Source organism: Athene cunicularia, assembly GCF_003259725.1.
Source record: "Athene cunicularia isolate RWA chromosome 19 unlocalized genomic scaffold, athCun1 chr19_part1, whole genome shotgun sequence".
NCBI classification, from domain to species: Eukaryota; Metazoa; Chordata; class Aves; order Strigiformes; family Strigidae; genus Athene; species Athene cunicularia.
The window spans coordinates 5906324-5920875 of NW_020799124.1; the positions used below are offsets into that span (position 1 = coordinate 5906324).

The 14552-nt window shown below is 60.4% G+C and overlaps 2 protein-coding genes across 2 annotated transcripts; both read left to right on the forward strand.

Moving 5' to 3' along the window:
- Positions 1–63: 63 nt before the first annotated feature.
- Positions 64–4700, forward strand: RILP (Rab interacting lysosomal protein; the record flags this gene model as incomplete). Its single annotated transcript, XM_026861850.1, has 7 exons — positions 64–220; positions 593–714; positions 906–1097; positions 1592–1755; positions 1897–2019; positions 3292–3375; positions 3749–4700. Coding segments are annotated over 7 exons (999 nt in total), but the record flags the coding sequence as incomplete, so codon positions are not given.
- Positions 4701–5524: 824 nt separating this feature from the next.
- On the forward strand, positions 5525–13175 carry SCARF1 (scavenger receptor class F member 1). Its single transcript, XM_026861732.1, has 11 exons — positions 5525–5673; positions 6408–6469; positions 6784–6885; positions 7001–7526; positions 8256–8474; positions 8564–8692; positions 8768–8871; positions 9075–9186; positions 9264–9388; positions 9579–9719; positions 10073–13175. The coding sequence occupies exons 1-11, from the start codon at positions 5579–5581 to the stop codon at positions 11071–11073; spliced, it is 2616 nt and encodes an 871-aa protein (XP_026717533.1). The 5' UTR covers positions 5525–5578; the 3' UTR covers positions 11074–13175.
- The last annotated feature ends 1377 nt before the right edge of the window (positions 13176–14552 follow it).

Genomic DNA, 14552 nt, shown 5'->3' on the forward strand with positions numbered 1-14552 from the left:
CCCTTCTCCCTTTGGGGGTCCCCTCCGCGGTGGCTCCGACCCGGCGGTCCCTGTTGCCCCGGGGGTGGCTCCGACCCGGCTGTCCCCACCCCGCAGGACCCGGAGCAGAGGCTGTGGGAGGCCGAGCGCCGGGAGCGAGCCCTGCATGGCCGCCTGGCCCGCCTGGAGGAGCAGAACCGGCAGCTCCTGGGGCAGCTGGTGGAGAGCCAGTCCCAGGAAGGTGGGTGTCCCGGTGGGTTCGGGGTCCCCTGCCCCCCCGGGGTGTTCCTGTGAGGCTGGGTGCAGGTCTGAACCTGCTCTCTGTGCTGCCCAGCCCTGGAGCCTTACTGGGGAGCATAAACACTTATTCTGCAAACCACAGGAACCCCAAACCCCCAGAACACCCCGGGAGCGTGGCGGGGGCACAAGGGTGCGTCGGGCACAGCCTAAAGCTCTCAGCTTCCCTCTTTCCACTGTTCCTCTCTGCCATCTGCCAGGAGCGATGGTAGAACGATGCTTTGCAGAAGCATCGAGAAACCATGTAGTGTTGTGGGGTGGGGGGTGTCCTGGGGGCCGCTCACACCTGTGTCCCCCCCCCGATGTCTGGGCTCAGATAGCACGGCGCGGAAGGAGCGGGAGGTGATGCTGCGGCTGAAGGAGGTGGTGGACAAGCAGAGGGACGAGCTCCGTGCCCAGGCCCACGAGATCGTCTGCAAGAGCCGAGACACGGAGGCGGTGAGGGTGTGGGAGCTGCTGGGTGTGGCGTGTGAAGGGCCTGGGGACCTGCTTTCATGTAGCTTCCCCTTGGGGCTGCCGTCGGGGCTGGTGAGCCTGCTGGGGCAGGTGCCTTTCCCCCGGGGGCTCTCTACGTGCCTGGGTCGGGGGAGCAGGCGCTGTACCTCACTCTCCTGCCCCCGGCCCTCCAGCTGCAGGAGCAACTGCATCGCTTCATGGCCATGAACGAGGACCTGCGTCACAAGGTGGCCGTGGTGCAGGCACAGCTCAAGAGCGCGCTGGAGAAGAAGTCGGACCTGGAGGCCGCGATGCTGCAAACCCAGAGGGAAACAAGCAGGAGGAGCAGGACTGCCTCTGAGATCCAGCGGCCAAAGCCCAGCCTGGTGAGTCTGAGTCCATGGTCCTGCTGGTGCAGGGCATCGCTGACACCCGCCCGGCCTTCGCGGCCCTGCACAGGGCTTCTGGCACGCCCAGATCCGCCGGCTGCCAGCAGGATACGGCAGCTGGAGTGAGCCCCGCTGCTGAATTTTTGAACAATTTGAAGAATTTTGAACAATTTGAACAGCGTGGCATCTGCGACGCTGGTAACGTCTTGTATGTAAAAATTGATAGAGGTGGAGACAGGACTGAGTGAGGCGAGGTGATGGGAGGAAAAGCCAGGCGGGGCTGGGAGGCTGAGGAGGGTTTGTCACGTGTAGCAATGGATGGGAGGTGCTGGCTGAGCTGGGAAACCACCGTGGTCTGTGGTCTGCAGCGACTCTAGACAAGCAAACTCATTCCTGAGACTTTTCTATCTCTGCCTGCATGTGGCTCCCAGCCTTTGGGTGGGGGCTCCGGGGGCTCCGCTTGCCTGCTGACTGTCCTTCCATCCCCCCAGGAAGGAGCATCATCACCCACGGAGGAGCTGCAGCATCAGGATGTGGGCAGGAGCCCGGATCACTGCTGCTTCTCCAAGGAAGAGCTGCAGCAGATCCTGCAAGAGCGGAATGAGCTCAAGACCAACCTGTTCCTGGTGCAGGAGGAACTGGCCTATTACCAGCGGTGAGTCCTGCGGCGGTGGCATGGGGCAGCCGGCCGGGTCCCTCCTGTCCCTGCAGCCACCCATCAGAGGCTGCTGCTGGTGCGTTCGGGGCAGATTTCTTTGCCAGGCTCTCGGTTAACCCGCTGGCTGCTTTTTGTCAGGGAGCTGCTGAATGAAGAGAGAGTTCCCAGCTTCTTCTTGGATGCAATGAAGTCGACTATCAAAAGACAAAGAAAAAAAATCAGAGCCAAAATGCTGGGAACGGTGGAGGAATCGGAGAGCAGGTGAGTCCTCGCCGGGAGGAAGGACTGGGAGCCTCCAGTGCAGGGTGTTTCCGTGTGACGCTTTGGAAGGGATTTGCCCCAGGCCAAGAGCTGCCTCCTCCCTGCCTCCCTCCAGAGATCCAAGGTTTGATGTCTGCAGTTGGTGTCTTGCTCTGGCTTAGCCCTGGGAGCGCCGCAGGGGCTGGGCTCTTTGCTGCAACTCGTATGTCCCTGTCACCAGTAACACGTGGTCTGGCCAGATGCCACTCGTCCCTGCGCGGATGTGGGAAGGGGAGGCGAGGTGGTGGCCCTGGGACCACTGGACACAGCAGGCTGGTCCCGGTGCTGTACAGTTGGAGGCTGTCCAGCAGAGAGCCTTTGAAGGTGACAGTAGAGATGGTCCCTGGAGGCTCTGCAAGATGTTGGTGGGCAGCGCTGGCTCCAAGAGACATCTCACGATGGGGAGGGGAGGGCACTGCCGGGCACCAGCCCCAGCTCTGTCTGTCTGCTGGTGGTGGGAGGGGAAGCCTTTGCTAAAGCTGCTGTATGGTATGAGGGGAGCTGGATCTCACTGGTTTTTAGGGGCTTTAATAAAGGTCTGAAGGGGGCTTGAGCTCTTGTGCTACTGAGACCTGCTGCTTGCTTGTGTTGGGGGCTCTGTTGGCAGCAGGGGGGTCTGGGGGAGTTGACTCCTGCCTGCTCGCCTCCCTGCCTGGCGAGGAGACCCACTGCCACATGAATGCTGCCCTGCAGTCACCTCTCATGCTCCCTGCTTCCCTGCGAGCCCTGGCTGTCACTCGCCTTGGTGCCAGGATGTCACCCACCTTGGCCCTGAGCCGTGGTCGGTGGTGCCGATTGTCGGGCTGTTCCCCCACTGTAGTGTGCGTTTGACACGTGGGGTGAGATGCCTAAAGACGTTACAGTAGGTTGCTGCTTCTGCTGTTGTGGCAAGCGGGGACACACCATCCGCTGGCCAAGTGCTGGGGGTTTGAAGCTGATGTCTGGAGAGTCTTGTGGCTCAAGATAACCGAGCCGGGGCTGGGCTTGCCATGAAACACGGCTGTATCTGGGACACCAGCATTGCTGTGGCCTCGTGACACATCACAGCCTGCCAGTGCATCGGGGGACAGTGACTCCAGTCCCCACGTCCCTGGCTCTGCGGCCACCCCTGCACATGTGGCTCTGTGGGGGACACTGCTCAGCTCAGGACGGAGCCCCAGGGTGGCTCTGACACGCTGCCGCAGTGAGCCTGTGACTCAGCGCAGGTTTTTCCCCCACTTCTTTGTGCTGCAGCGATGAAGATGAGGGTTCCTGGCTCCCAGCTCACGGCACAGACTCTGTGGATGCTCAGCCTCCTGAATCCAAAATTAGGAGCTTGTAAGTTTGCTCCTGTGCTCGGGTGTTGGTGGGGACAGGCAGCTCTGCCAGCAGAGAGGAGGTCTGGGGCTTTGCTGTGGACCCAGCACCTGCTGAGCTTGGTGCCTGCCCTGCAGGGTGTGACGGGGACAGAGGTGGACTGCCCAGCACGGGGCTGGCAGGGATGCTGCCAAAGGGGGGGCCACTTGGTTCAGGGGAGGATCTGCCTCACCCGGGGCAGGTAGAGGGCAAGCCTTGGGGTGCCACACGCTCCCAGGGGATCGCAGCCAGGCTGCGTCCCGCTGCCACCTCCAAACACGGAGGGAGGTCGGGATCCGCCTGCTTCCCTGGGAAAGCTCTCCTCCCCCACGGCCGTTATCTGCTCTCTCTGCAGTTTTGGGCTGTGGTATCAAGGCAGCAGCAAAGACCCCCCCACATCCAGCTGCTCCGGAACCTGGGAAATCATCGACTCACTGGACACGCAGCTGGAGCCGAAGGAAAAGAGCGAGCACGCAGGCAGCTCCCCCGACAGAGCCACGCCAACCCTCTGACCCCACCGGAACGGAGTCGGATCTGGCCTCGCAGCAGCACCTCCCAGCTCCTCTTCTTCCAGATGGCAGCTCTGGCCCCTTCCCCATCCAGTGGTGATGGCGAAGCTGCAGCGTGGGCAGCCTCCTCCTCCACACCCCTCCCCGGGATGCTCGGCCGCAGGGTGCTGGCCTGGCACAGGCTGGCTCAGCACCTCCGGGCATCTCTGCCTGTTGGCCACCCTTTTGTTGTGCCCATGGGCTTAACTCCAGGGGTCCTGCACAGCCCCGCTCCCCACCTCTCTGTGCTGCTCAGCATGGTGGGGGTCTGCACCACCTTCACGCTGCTGCGCCCCAAAGGGCTTTTCCCATCTGCTGGTGGCTCTTTCCGCCAAGCACCTCTGCTCACAGCCCAGGATCCCATCGCCCAATCCTGCCCTCTGGGGGTATTTTGCTTCACCTCTTTCTGTTCATATCTTCCCCCCATCCCTACAATGTGAAGGTCAACTTAGGGTTCCCCGGGCCGGGCAGCTGGGTGCTGTCCCGGGGTCACCGCATGGCTGGGAGGGGCTGAGCACAGCACACCGGGTGTCCGGGTGCTCCCGTCTCTGGGAGCAGTCGGGATCAGCACCACGAGTGCCACTCCTGCACTCTTCAGGCGTGGGGTGAATTGGTTTGGTACTGGAACCTCTTCCTTCTAATACTGGGAAGACTGGAATAATCCTTGTGTTCACGGGGGCAAGTTGGGCCCCTTGGTCAGGTACTTTCTAGCTCTAGAAGTGGAGTTGGAAATAAATCAATCTCTTGTTTCTCCTCCAAGGTATCCGCTAGAGCCTCCGCTTTCTCCTTGCTTGGGAAGGGCTGGGCGATGCTGCCGGGCTTCGGTCACACTTCTCCAGCGTAGCCGTTGCTTTCTGTGTGCCGATGTGATGGGCTCTGGCCGGCTGCACTGTGTGACAGACCCCGCAGCCCCTTTCAGGGCTCGGCTACAACGGGGAGTGGGGCTGTAGGGGCTGCAGCGCTGGGCGCGATGGAGTTAAGTCCTGCATGGTCGGGGGAGCAGCGTGCTTCCAGCCCGAGGCCCCCCCAGCTGAGCCAGGCTTGGGTAGGAAAAAGGTGTTTCCTGTGCATCTGCTGACACAAAGCTCCTGGGGAGACTGGGAGGTGGGACGACAGCCAGCAGCGCTTCAAAGGGCGGCCTGGGGCAGGCCCTGTCCCCAGGGGGGGTGTGGGGACCCCATCTCCCAGCCCCTGCCAGGGGTCGGCAGTGCTGTGGGGTGGCTCACAGGGTTTGGAGCAGTGGGACGGCAGCAGATGCTTCATGTGGTTTGGGGGGACATTGGCTAAAACAGTTTTGGGGGTGCTGGAGGATGGCACAGGGGGAGCGGGATGGCCGCAGGTGAGATATTCAGGCAGCACCAGCCCCTGCATGGCTGTGCCCAGCCCCTGGATGCCCGTTTCTGCTGCTAAGGAGGCAGCAAGGGCCAAAACCAGCCTGCGTGGTGGCATTCCCTGCCTTCCCCTCCCCACCGCACCCCTGACGTCTGAATCGGGGCGCCTCCTCCCGGCGTTTCCTCAGGAAGAAACCCAAGGCTGGTGGGAGGAAGAGTCTGCACTGCGGGAGGGACGGGACAGACGGGAGACGCCGGCGCGGGGCTGGGGAGCTGCTGGGACTTGGACCCTTGTGCCCCGCCGGGATGGGCAGCGCCCGGCCCATCCTCTGCCTCCAGCTGTGGCTGTGGGTGCAGAGCTCTGCCCAGGAACTCGACTCCAATGGCAGGAACGTCTGCAGGTAGGTGCCATGGGGGTCCCCACTCGTGCCCCGCCATCTCCTGAGGCCTCTCAGCAGCCCCAGGGAGTCATCGCCCGTTTGTCCTTCCACGGACAGAGCTCTGCAGCCTGGCGTTGTGGGGGTGCAGAGGCTGGGGGGATGCTGGGGACCGTGGCTGGGGCATGTATGGGCATGACGGACACCCAGACCCTTTCTCCAGGAGTTATTTCTGACGCACCCCCAACGCACAGGGCGATGGGGGAATGTGGGAGCGTTGGCAAAAATTCCATCGTGCACCAGGTGGGAAAGGCAGGCGTCGCAAAACCCAAAGGGCTGTTGGAGCTGACGTCCCCTCCGCTTCGCTGCTACGTTGCCCCTTCTGTTGGTCTCGCCATCAATGGCGACGCCTGTTGTTGTCTTCACTTTGATGACTTTGTGCTGAGTCACTGGCAAAACTTTTGAGCCCCTCCTGGAGCACCGGGGACCCGGTTTGGGCTCTGTAGTGGCCGAGCAGAGCAGGCCTGCCCCACCGCCCACCCCGCTGCCCGCTCGGGCTGCAGCCTCTTAAATTTCCTTCTATTTTGCTGGTTTCCTTCCGGAGCGATGCCTCTGGGGCCTCCCCGCCACCCCACCCGCTGGGCCCAGCCAGGCCAAGTGTTTGCTTCGCCTTAGCCGAAGCTGTGAAGCCACATGCGAACCCACACTGGTCCCAGCACCCCCCGCCCCGGCTGACGGCCCCCGCGTCTCTCCCGCAGGCTCCCCACCGGCCCCGAGTGCTGCCCCGGCTGGAAGCAGGAAGGGCGGGAGTGCACGGCCGGTGAGTGAGGGATGGTGACAAAGCCCAAAGCTCGGTCCCCATGCTCGGCTGGGTGGCTCCTCTGTGGCACCGAGTGTTGGGGGGAAGCCCTACAGCTCTCCTCGAGCGGCGGTGTTGGGGTGCTGCACCGTGGGGACCCCCAAACACCCACTGAGCGAGGTGCTAACAGTGCTGCAGCCCAGCTGGAGGGACGGAGCGGGAGGTGGGTTAGCAGTTTCCCTGGGAATTCTGCCTCGGCGGGAGGTGGTACGGCAGAGGGATGTGAGCCTGGGGGGTGCCATCGTGTGCTGACGTCCCTGCCCTGCTGCCGACAGCTCTGTGCGAGAGGGAGGATGCCTGCGGGGTGGACGAGGTGTGCGTGAAACCTGGGGTTTGCCTCTGCAAACCCGGCTTCTTCGGAGCAGACTGCAGTTCCCGTGAGTGCTTCCCCAGGGCTCAGCCCTCACCACCCCCTTTGACAGCCTGGATGTTCAGGGGGGCAGTTGGGTGGCCCCGTCACCCCCCGTCCTCGCTATCTCCTTCCCTCCGCAGGCTGCCCCGAGCAGTACTGGGGCCCCGACTGCAAGCGGAGCTGCCCATGCCACCCCAACGGGCGCTGCGACCCGGCGAGCGGGCACTGCACCTGCGACCAAAACCACTGGGGAGATCATTGCCAGTTCCCCTGCCCGTGCGGCCCCCACGGCCACTGCGACCCCCTCACCGGCACCTGCCACTGCGAGCCGGGCTGGTGGGCGCCCACCTGCAAGAAGCAATGTCAGTGCAACCCCACCAGCTCCCGCTGCGACCCCCTGACCGGGCACTGCCGCTGCCTGCCGGGCTGGTGGGGCAGGAGGTGCAGCTTCAAGTGCTCCTGCAACCTCTCGCCCTGCGCCCAGGAGACGGGCAAGTGCGAATGCAAAGCTGGGTTCTGGGGGCCGGCGTGCCAGCGGCGCTGCGACTGCTTGCACGGCTCCTGCAGCCCCCTCAGTGGCCACTGCAGCTGCAGCCCCGGCTACCAGGGCAGGAGCTGCCGGGACCCCTGTCCGGCAGGGAAATACGGGTCTCAGTGTGTGCACAGGTGAGCTGGGGGCAGCAGGGGGGGATCCAGCAGGTACCCAGAGGCCTCAGTCAGTCATCACGGTTGTGTCTGCCCTTTGGCTGGGCAGGGAGATCCATCCTGGGGGTTTGAGCATCTCTGGTTGGATGCAGAGCATCAGTGTTGCTCCAAAAATATTGTTCCGGTGTTTAAAGGGTGACTGCAAAGAAGTTGGAGACTCCCTTTTTAAAAGGAGTCACATGGAAAAGACAAGGGGTAGAGGGTACAAGTTGCTCCTGGGGAGATTCCGATTGGACACAAGAGGAAAATTTTTCATAGTGAGAACAACTAGAATAACCTCCCCAGGAAAGTGGTGGATTCCCCAGCATTGGACAGATTTAAATTTCAGCTGGACAGGGGGCTGGGCCATGTTGTCTAGATTGTGCTTTTGTGAAGAAAGGTTGGACCAGACGATCCTTGAGGTCCCTTCCCACCTGGTATTTTGTGATTCTCTGAAAAGAAACATCTCACACCAGCAGGAAGCACCAGAGTCATCTAAAATCTGGTCGCCCTTGGTCTTGCTCCCCAAGGGTGATGAAGCAGCATCTCTCCCTGCTTGCCTCCTGCCCCCTTGCTACTACAGACCATTAGGCACTACAGGGTATTTCCCCGTGGTCCAAACCAATGCTCAGTGCTGGTGTGGGATGAAAACTGTGTTTCACGGGGGACGGGGGTGGGCGTTGAGGCCTCATTGCCCCTTTGCCCACGCAGCTGTGGGAGCTGCAAGCGCAGCCAGCCCTGCTCGCCCGTCGACGGCTTCTGCCTGGCCTGCCAGCCCGGCTGGAACGGGACCCTCTGCAAGGAACCCTGCGCACCCGGCTTCCACGGCGAGGGCTGCCTCCACCCGTGTCCCCGCTGCCGGCGTGGGGAGACCTGTGACCCAGAGACCGGGTCCTGCCTGCGCTGTGATCCCGGCTGGATGGGACCCAGGTACACCCAGGATCAGACCACTGGTCCTCGTAGTGGGGGTCCCTGCTCCAGGGCGCCACGGGCTGATGTTTCGCTCTCTCTCTGGGCAGCTGCAACAGCTCCTGCCCTGCGGGCACCTTCGGAGATGGATGCCAGCTCCTCTGCCCAGAGTGTGTTGCAGGGAGCTGCGACCCTGTGTCAGGAGCTTGCATCTGCCAGGCAGGCTACTGGGGAGCCAGGTAACGCCGGGAGCGGGGCAGAGCCGGGGCCTCGCTCTCCCCGGGGGCATTTCCCTCCTTTTTACTCTCTTTCAGCTGCAACAATACCTGTCTGGAGGGGTATTTTGGAGTGAACTGTTCCTCGCCCTGCCAGTGCTCCCGGGGGACCTGCCACCCCGTGAGGGGTGACTGTGTGTTGAGTAAGAGCAACCTCAAATTTACTCCTCGGCACTGGGCAAGGGATGGAACATCCTTGCTGGGGAAGGTGCCGGGAGGCTGCAGTGCAGCCCGGTGCCTCCTGGCCCCACCACCAGTTGCCAGCTCCTGCGCTCTCCTTGCGGGGCAGCTCTGTGGGCTGGGCAGCCACAAGACACGCCAGACTCAACCCATCCTCTCCACACAGGTTTTAAGGACCACGGGACCCTTGCAGCTGCCATCCTTGTCCCTCTGCTGCTGCTGCTGCTCTGTGTTGCCTGCTGTTGCTGCGGAGCTGGTCCTGCAGATGCTAGAGACAGGTATTTTTTTATATTTTGCAAACTTCAACGCAAAACCCCCTCTTCCATGCCCCTTGACGTTCATCTCCCGTGTGCAGGGCGGCCGTGCCGGACGATGATGTGGTGGCCAGGATGAAGCACCACGTGCAGGGGGTGCTGGCGAACCTCAGTGCTATGATGCCTTGTTTTTCCCTTGGTGGCTACAAACTTCCCAAAGTCACAGGTAAAAAAAGCAGAGCTCCCAACAGTCCTTCCAGCGTGTCACTCCCATGCTCTCTGCATTGACACCCTTTGCGGGGGGAGCCTGCAGCCCCCCTCACACCACTGCATAGCTCAGGGCAGGTGTGGGATCTCATCTCAGCCCAGAGCACCCCAGGGTGCCCTGACTCAGCTGGGTGTCTTCTCCTCCCCAGTTTCCCACCACGACACGGAAATCCCCTTCAACCCCAGCTTCATCGAGCCGCCGTCGGCTGCGTGGGTTTCAGACAGCTCCTTCTCCTCCTCCTTCGAGACTGACAACGAGGGACCCGAGTACTCTGTCCCTCCCAGAGAAGGTGAGGTCCATGACTGCTCCTCCACTCCCTGACCACCCACAGCCTTTCTGGGCTGCCCAGGGTCAACCCTGCCCTGTGACCAACCTTGGGTGTCTCAGGGATGGGTGCTGGGCACAGGCAGCGTTTATTTTTATACTGTCATTTTCCTGCCTGCAAGGACACCCAGGGGCCGTGCTTGGCCTTGTGTGATGGGACATGCCCGGTGTGGGCAGCCCCATTTCACAACCTCCTCCTGAGGAAACACTCCCAGGGACAATCCTATTGCATCAGCCCCTGTCCCGATGTCCCTGAGTGTGTCCCTGGGCGGGGGGGGTAGCTCTGGCAACCCTCACTCTTTTCCTCTTTTCCCACAGGCATTCCATTGCTGGGGGGGGCCGAGCTACAGGATGGGGCATCCCCCCCCGGAGAGACACTCCTGGACCCATCTGCCTTCGACTCCGAGGATGTCTCGCAGCCCTTCGCCATCCCTCGCACCTCCAGCATCGCCAAAGCCAAGCGGCCCTCTGTATCCTTTGCTGAGGGAACGAAATTTGGGGCGGCAGAGACCCCCAGCCCTGGCCGGAAGCCCAAGACCCCGTGGATCCCATCCAAGATGTCTTCAGCACCGGGGGACACAGCAGCCGAGCCCCCCACTGAACGACCAGCCAGCGATTGCTACGAGAGCCCCGAGCCCCTCAGCAAGGGGGAGGAAAGCCACCGGCCATCACCCTGGGCCACCCCGGGGGGACGCCGGCGGGTGGTCTCCAGCACCAGGCACGTGGCCCAGAGAGTGGAGGCGCTTGAAGCGGCTGCAAAATCTGGCAGCTGGGAGGCGAAGGGGAAGGAGCCCAACGTCACCACCATCTACATGATGGTGGGAACGGCCGGGCAGGACCCCAAGGCGGAGGGGGGTGGCGAGGGACCAGTCCAGGCCATGCTCAAGCGGCTGGGCAGCTTGCAGAAGGGCAAGTGGGCTGCAAAGGAGGAGCCCAAGGTGAGGAGGAGTGTCGAGGCCATCCAGAAGCCACCACGCCGGGCCCTGGCACAGTGCAGAGACTCGCTGAATAGTTGCAAGCAGAGGGAGAGTGTCCCAGGAGCTCCTGCTGAACCATCCCCTGGCAAACATCTCCCTGGGAAGAGACAGTCCTTCCTTCTTGCATCTCCCTTGCCGAAAAGCACCGAGGCCCAGGATGGAGCCAGCGATGTTGCAGGGGCCATGGAGAGGGGCAAAAGCCCGGAGTTAGTCCTCAGCCTTGAAATGAAGGGACAGGCTACCCCAGAGGAAGAGCCACAGTATGAAAACGTGATCAGCAGCAGTGCTGATTCGCCCCCCAGCCCCGCCAAGGAGCTGCCAGCCGCTCCTGCGGCCACCTGAGCCACTACCACCTGGCCTGGGGCAGCGGGAGCCCCGGAGACCCCCCCCTTGACACCAGCATGGGGGGAACCGAGGTCCCCCGCTGAGCTGTGAACTTGCGAACTGGGGAAGCATCGAGCCTTCCCGTTGACCCCTGTTCCTCCGTGCCACGTTGCCATCACGGACCCTCGCTGGCCGGCACAGACGGGTGATGCCGAGAGCCGCCGCGGTGGCAGCCCTATGGGGGTGTGATGCACCAGGGCTGTTTTCTGTTCCCCCCTGCCCTCTGTGCCCCATTTTGTGTCTGCCACAACTCGGAGGGACAGCAACACTCTGGATGCAGTGGTGGCACCTTTTGGTCCCTGTCAGCACCAGGTTTGGGGACACGAGTCCTCCTTGTAAAAGGGACTGGGGCTGCTGCGGGCTTTGCTGGGAAATGCATGGGGAAAAAAACAGTTTCATCCCATCGGCTTTCACCTTTCCCTGCTCCAGATCTGGTAATGCTGCACTGAGCCTGTTGCTGTAAAGGTGCTTCTCTCTGTAGGGGATTATTTTGTGGAGCTGGGCTGGGGAGAGATGATGGGCTGTCACAAGCAGCTTCAGCAAAAATTAATTTTAGCTGCTTAACTCGCAGGGTATCTGGGTCTGCAGGGGTTTATATGTGTGGCTCTGGCTTTCATGGCAGGCCCTGGCTGCCTTCATTTCTGTGTACACATGTAGCACATGAAAAGGCTCATGGCACAGCAGGGCATTTATCGACGGCCTTTTAAAGTCCACATAATACCAAGCTGCAATTTTGCAAGAGCAAACGTGGCAGCGGGGCCGTGACCATCAACCTGTGTACCTGGCACCGTGCTGGCCCTGATAAGGATGGAAGGTGTGTGGAAAATGGCATTTCCACGGGTACCCTAAGCTCCTGCCATGTCCCACACCTCATTCCTACTGCAGCGACATGTCACTATGGGTGGCTGAGATGTGGTGAAGGTGCTGGAGGACCTCAGGCAGCCCGGGCGAGATGGGCCCGAGGGCTCTGCCACTCGCGCAAGGCGGTCGAGACGCCAGAGAAGATTTGCAGCGTGAACTGGTTTTAGATGTATCGAAGTGGTAGAAGTTTCTTGTATACTTTTCTGTTATTTTGCGTGGCATGAAAGCCTCTGAATGAAAATTAAATGTTACCAAAGCCCTTTGGGAGCTGGGTTTTCCAGCCACCCTCCGAATCAAAGGCACAGCCAGAAATACTCTCCCAAGTATGGAAACTGTCAGCAGCCTTGGGCTTTCAGGTTTTCTTGTTATCATTTTCTGGTTCTGTCAAATTCTGAACTCTCACTTACGGAGCTGAGCCCAGAGCAGTGCTAGAGACCAGAGGGCAGAAGGAATGCGAGTGGGCCGTGAGCGTCCAGAGCACCTACACTGCAGGCTGCGTCTCACACGTTGTGTGTGGAGCTCTGTGTGAATCCTCCTGCTGTGGCACTGCTGAGTTGGGGTTTAGGGTTCGGGGTGTTTTGGAAAACCGAGAGGGTTTTGCTTTTTTCGCTTTGCTTTTCGCAGGTGCTTTTCTGCAGTGCAAAGCACTGAATCTCCACGGTCCTGGGTGGGTGAGGCTGCCAGTTTTGCAGACAGCATGCAGCACCCTTTCCTGCAGTGGTATCACCCACTGCCGTGATTATAACACCAAATATTCTGGTATACAAATAATAAAGCTCATCCTGGCAAGACCTGAGCAGCAGCCTGGCCAGACCTCTGTTCTGCACAGGCTTGTTTTTGTTTTGACACTTTTTTTTATTACAGTGACAGGAACAGTCCCACATTTTATTTATAAGCAGCCATTTTTTTCCTAATCAGTTGGATATTTTCAGCCTGTGAGCTGAGCAGTGTTGTGCCAGAAGTGAACGTCATGTGAGCCGGTTCGCCCTGGGTACAGCATGTAAATAGCTGACAACAACCTGACAGCCCTTCCTGACGTTGAAACATGCATCCAGCTTTGAGAAAATGCTGCTGCTGCTGTGAGAACCTTTCATGTTCATGGGCTGAATGTGAGGCAGGATGTTTCCTCTGCTTGAAGACGAAGGATCTTCACCCTGTCTGGGCGGTGCAAGGAAAACAAGTGGTGGATTTTCAGTGCCTGCAGTGTTGTCACGCTGGTGTCTCCTTGCTAGGGATGCTTCGGTCCGGCTTTGCCGCGGTTTTAATTCTGGATGCGGGAGGTCTGCAGAGCTGTCGGGTGAGGGAGGGGTTAGTGCCTTCCCGTGCTGGATCTCTGACTTTCCAAAGCCCGCTGCAGTGGTTTGAAGCCAGCCTGTGGGAAGCCGTTCCAGCATGCTGGTCCTGTCTGTAAGCAAAGAGGCATCTGTGCTCTCTTCTGGGGCAGCTCTTGGCCTCACAGAGGCAGGAACAGCAGCTTGAACCATCCCCCATGGCCACAGCGGTCTGTCCCCTGTCACTTCAGCTTTATCATCTCCTTTCCCAAACTGCCGGAGCTTTGAAGAGGACCACGTTGTTTACCCAGTGGCTCTGTCCAAGCCTGCTGAGGACCTCCCTGCATGGCCAGGCAGGAGCTGTCACCTCCCTTCCAGCCTAAACTCATGTCTGGCCAGTTCTATAAATGTGTCTTTGTGCCAGTGCTGTTCTTCAGCTTCACTTTATTTTTTTTCTCCCCATGATGTTTACTCAGTCCCTGGGGTGTATTTATAGATGACAGCGGATCACCTGATGGCTTCTTTACTCCCTCTAGGATAGGAAAACCGAGCCCCTGCCACGCTCTCGCTGTAGCGAAGGGTTCCTGTGTCCCCAGACAGCCTCCGAGCCCTCCTTGTGCTCCTTCTCGTCACAGTTCATGTTTCTTGGACACGGTGACCAGGTCTGGGTGCTGAGGTCTCCCGGGGCCTCGTGCTGTCTCAGCCTTCTTCTGCCTCTGCTAAACACACAGCACAGATCCAGGCTGCCTTATTTTCTTCGGGCTTTTGGGTTTGTTTGCTTTGGCTTAAATCCACTTTCCAGCTGTTGCAATGTTTGACCCTTATCCCGCAGCCAAGGCTGGAGTTTCCTCTCCCCCCCCCCGCCGCAGGCTGCCCCTTTCTCAGGGATGCAGCGGCGGGTGTGTGTCCGTCTGTCCAGGCCTGCAGCTTCCACTGAGCGAATCGGAGATGTTTACCTGGCCACAAGCACTGTTTCCATCTACTTCAGCCAAGAATAAAACCCCTATTGTGATTTCCAGGGGCATAGACACCTTCTCTGGCCCAGGACCTTGCCGATGAGTGATGGCTTTATGGCAGGACTAGAAATGCCGCAGAGGAATGGACTGAAAAATCATTTAATATAAAAAGACGGCAGAGCTCTGGCGAGCTCGGATGCAAAGCTGCTCTCGTGCTTTGCAACGATTTTATTTCATGGAACAGCTGACCGTGCTCGTGGGCCGGGGGGGGGCTCTGGGGCTCGTTACCCCCAACCAGTCCTGCCGTGAGGGTGCTCGGCTCAGCCCCAAACCGGCCTGTAAACCTGTC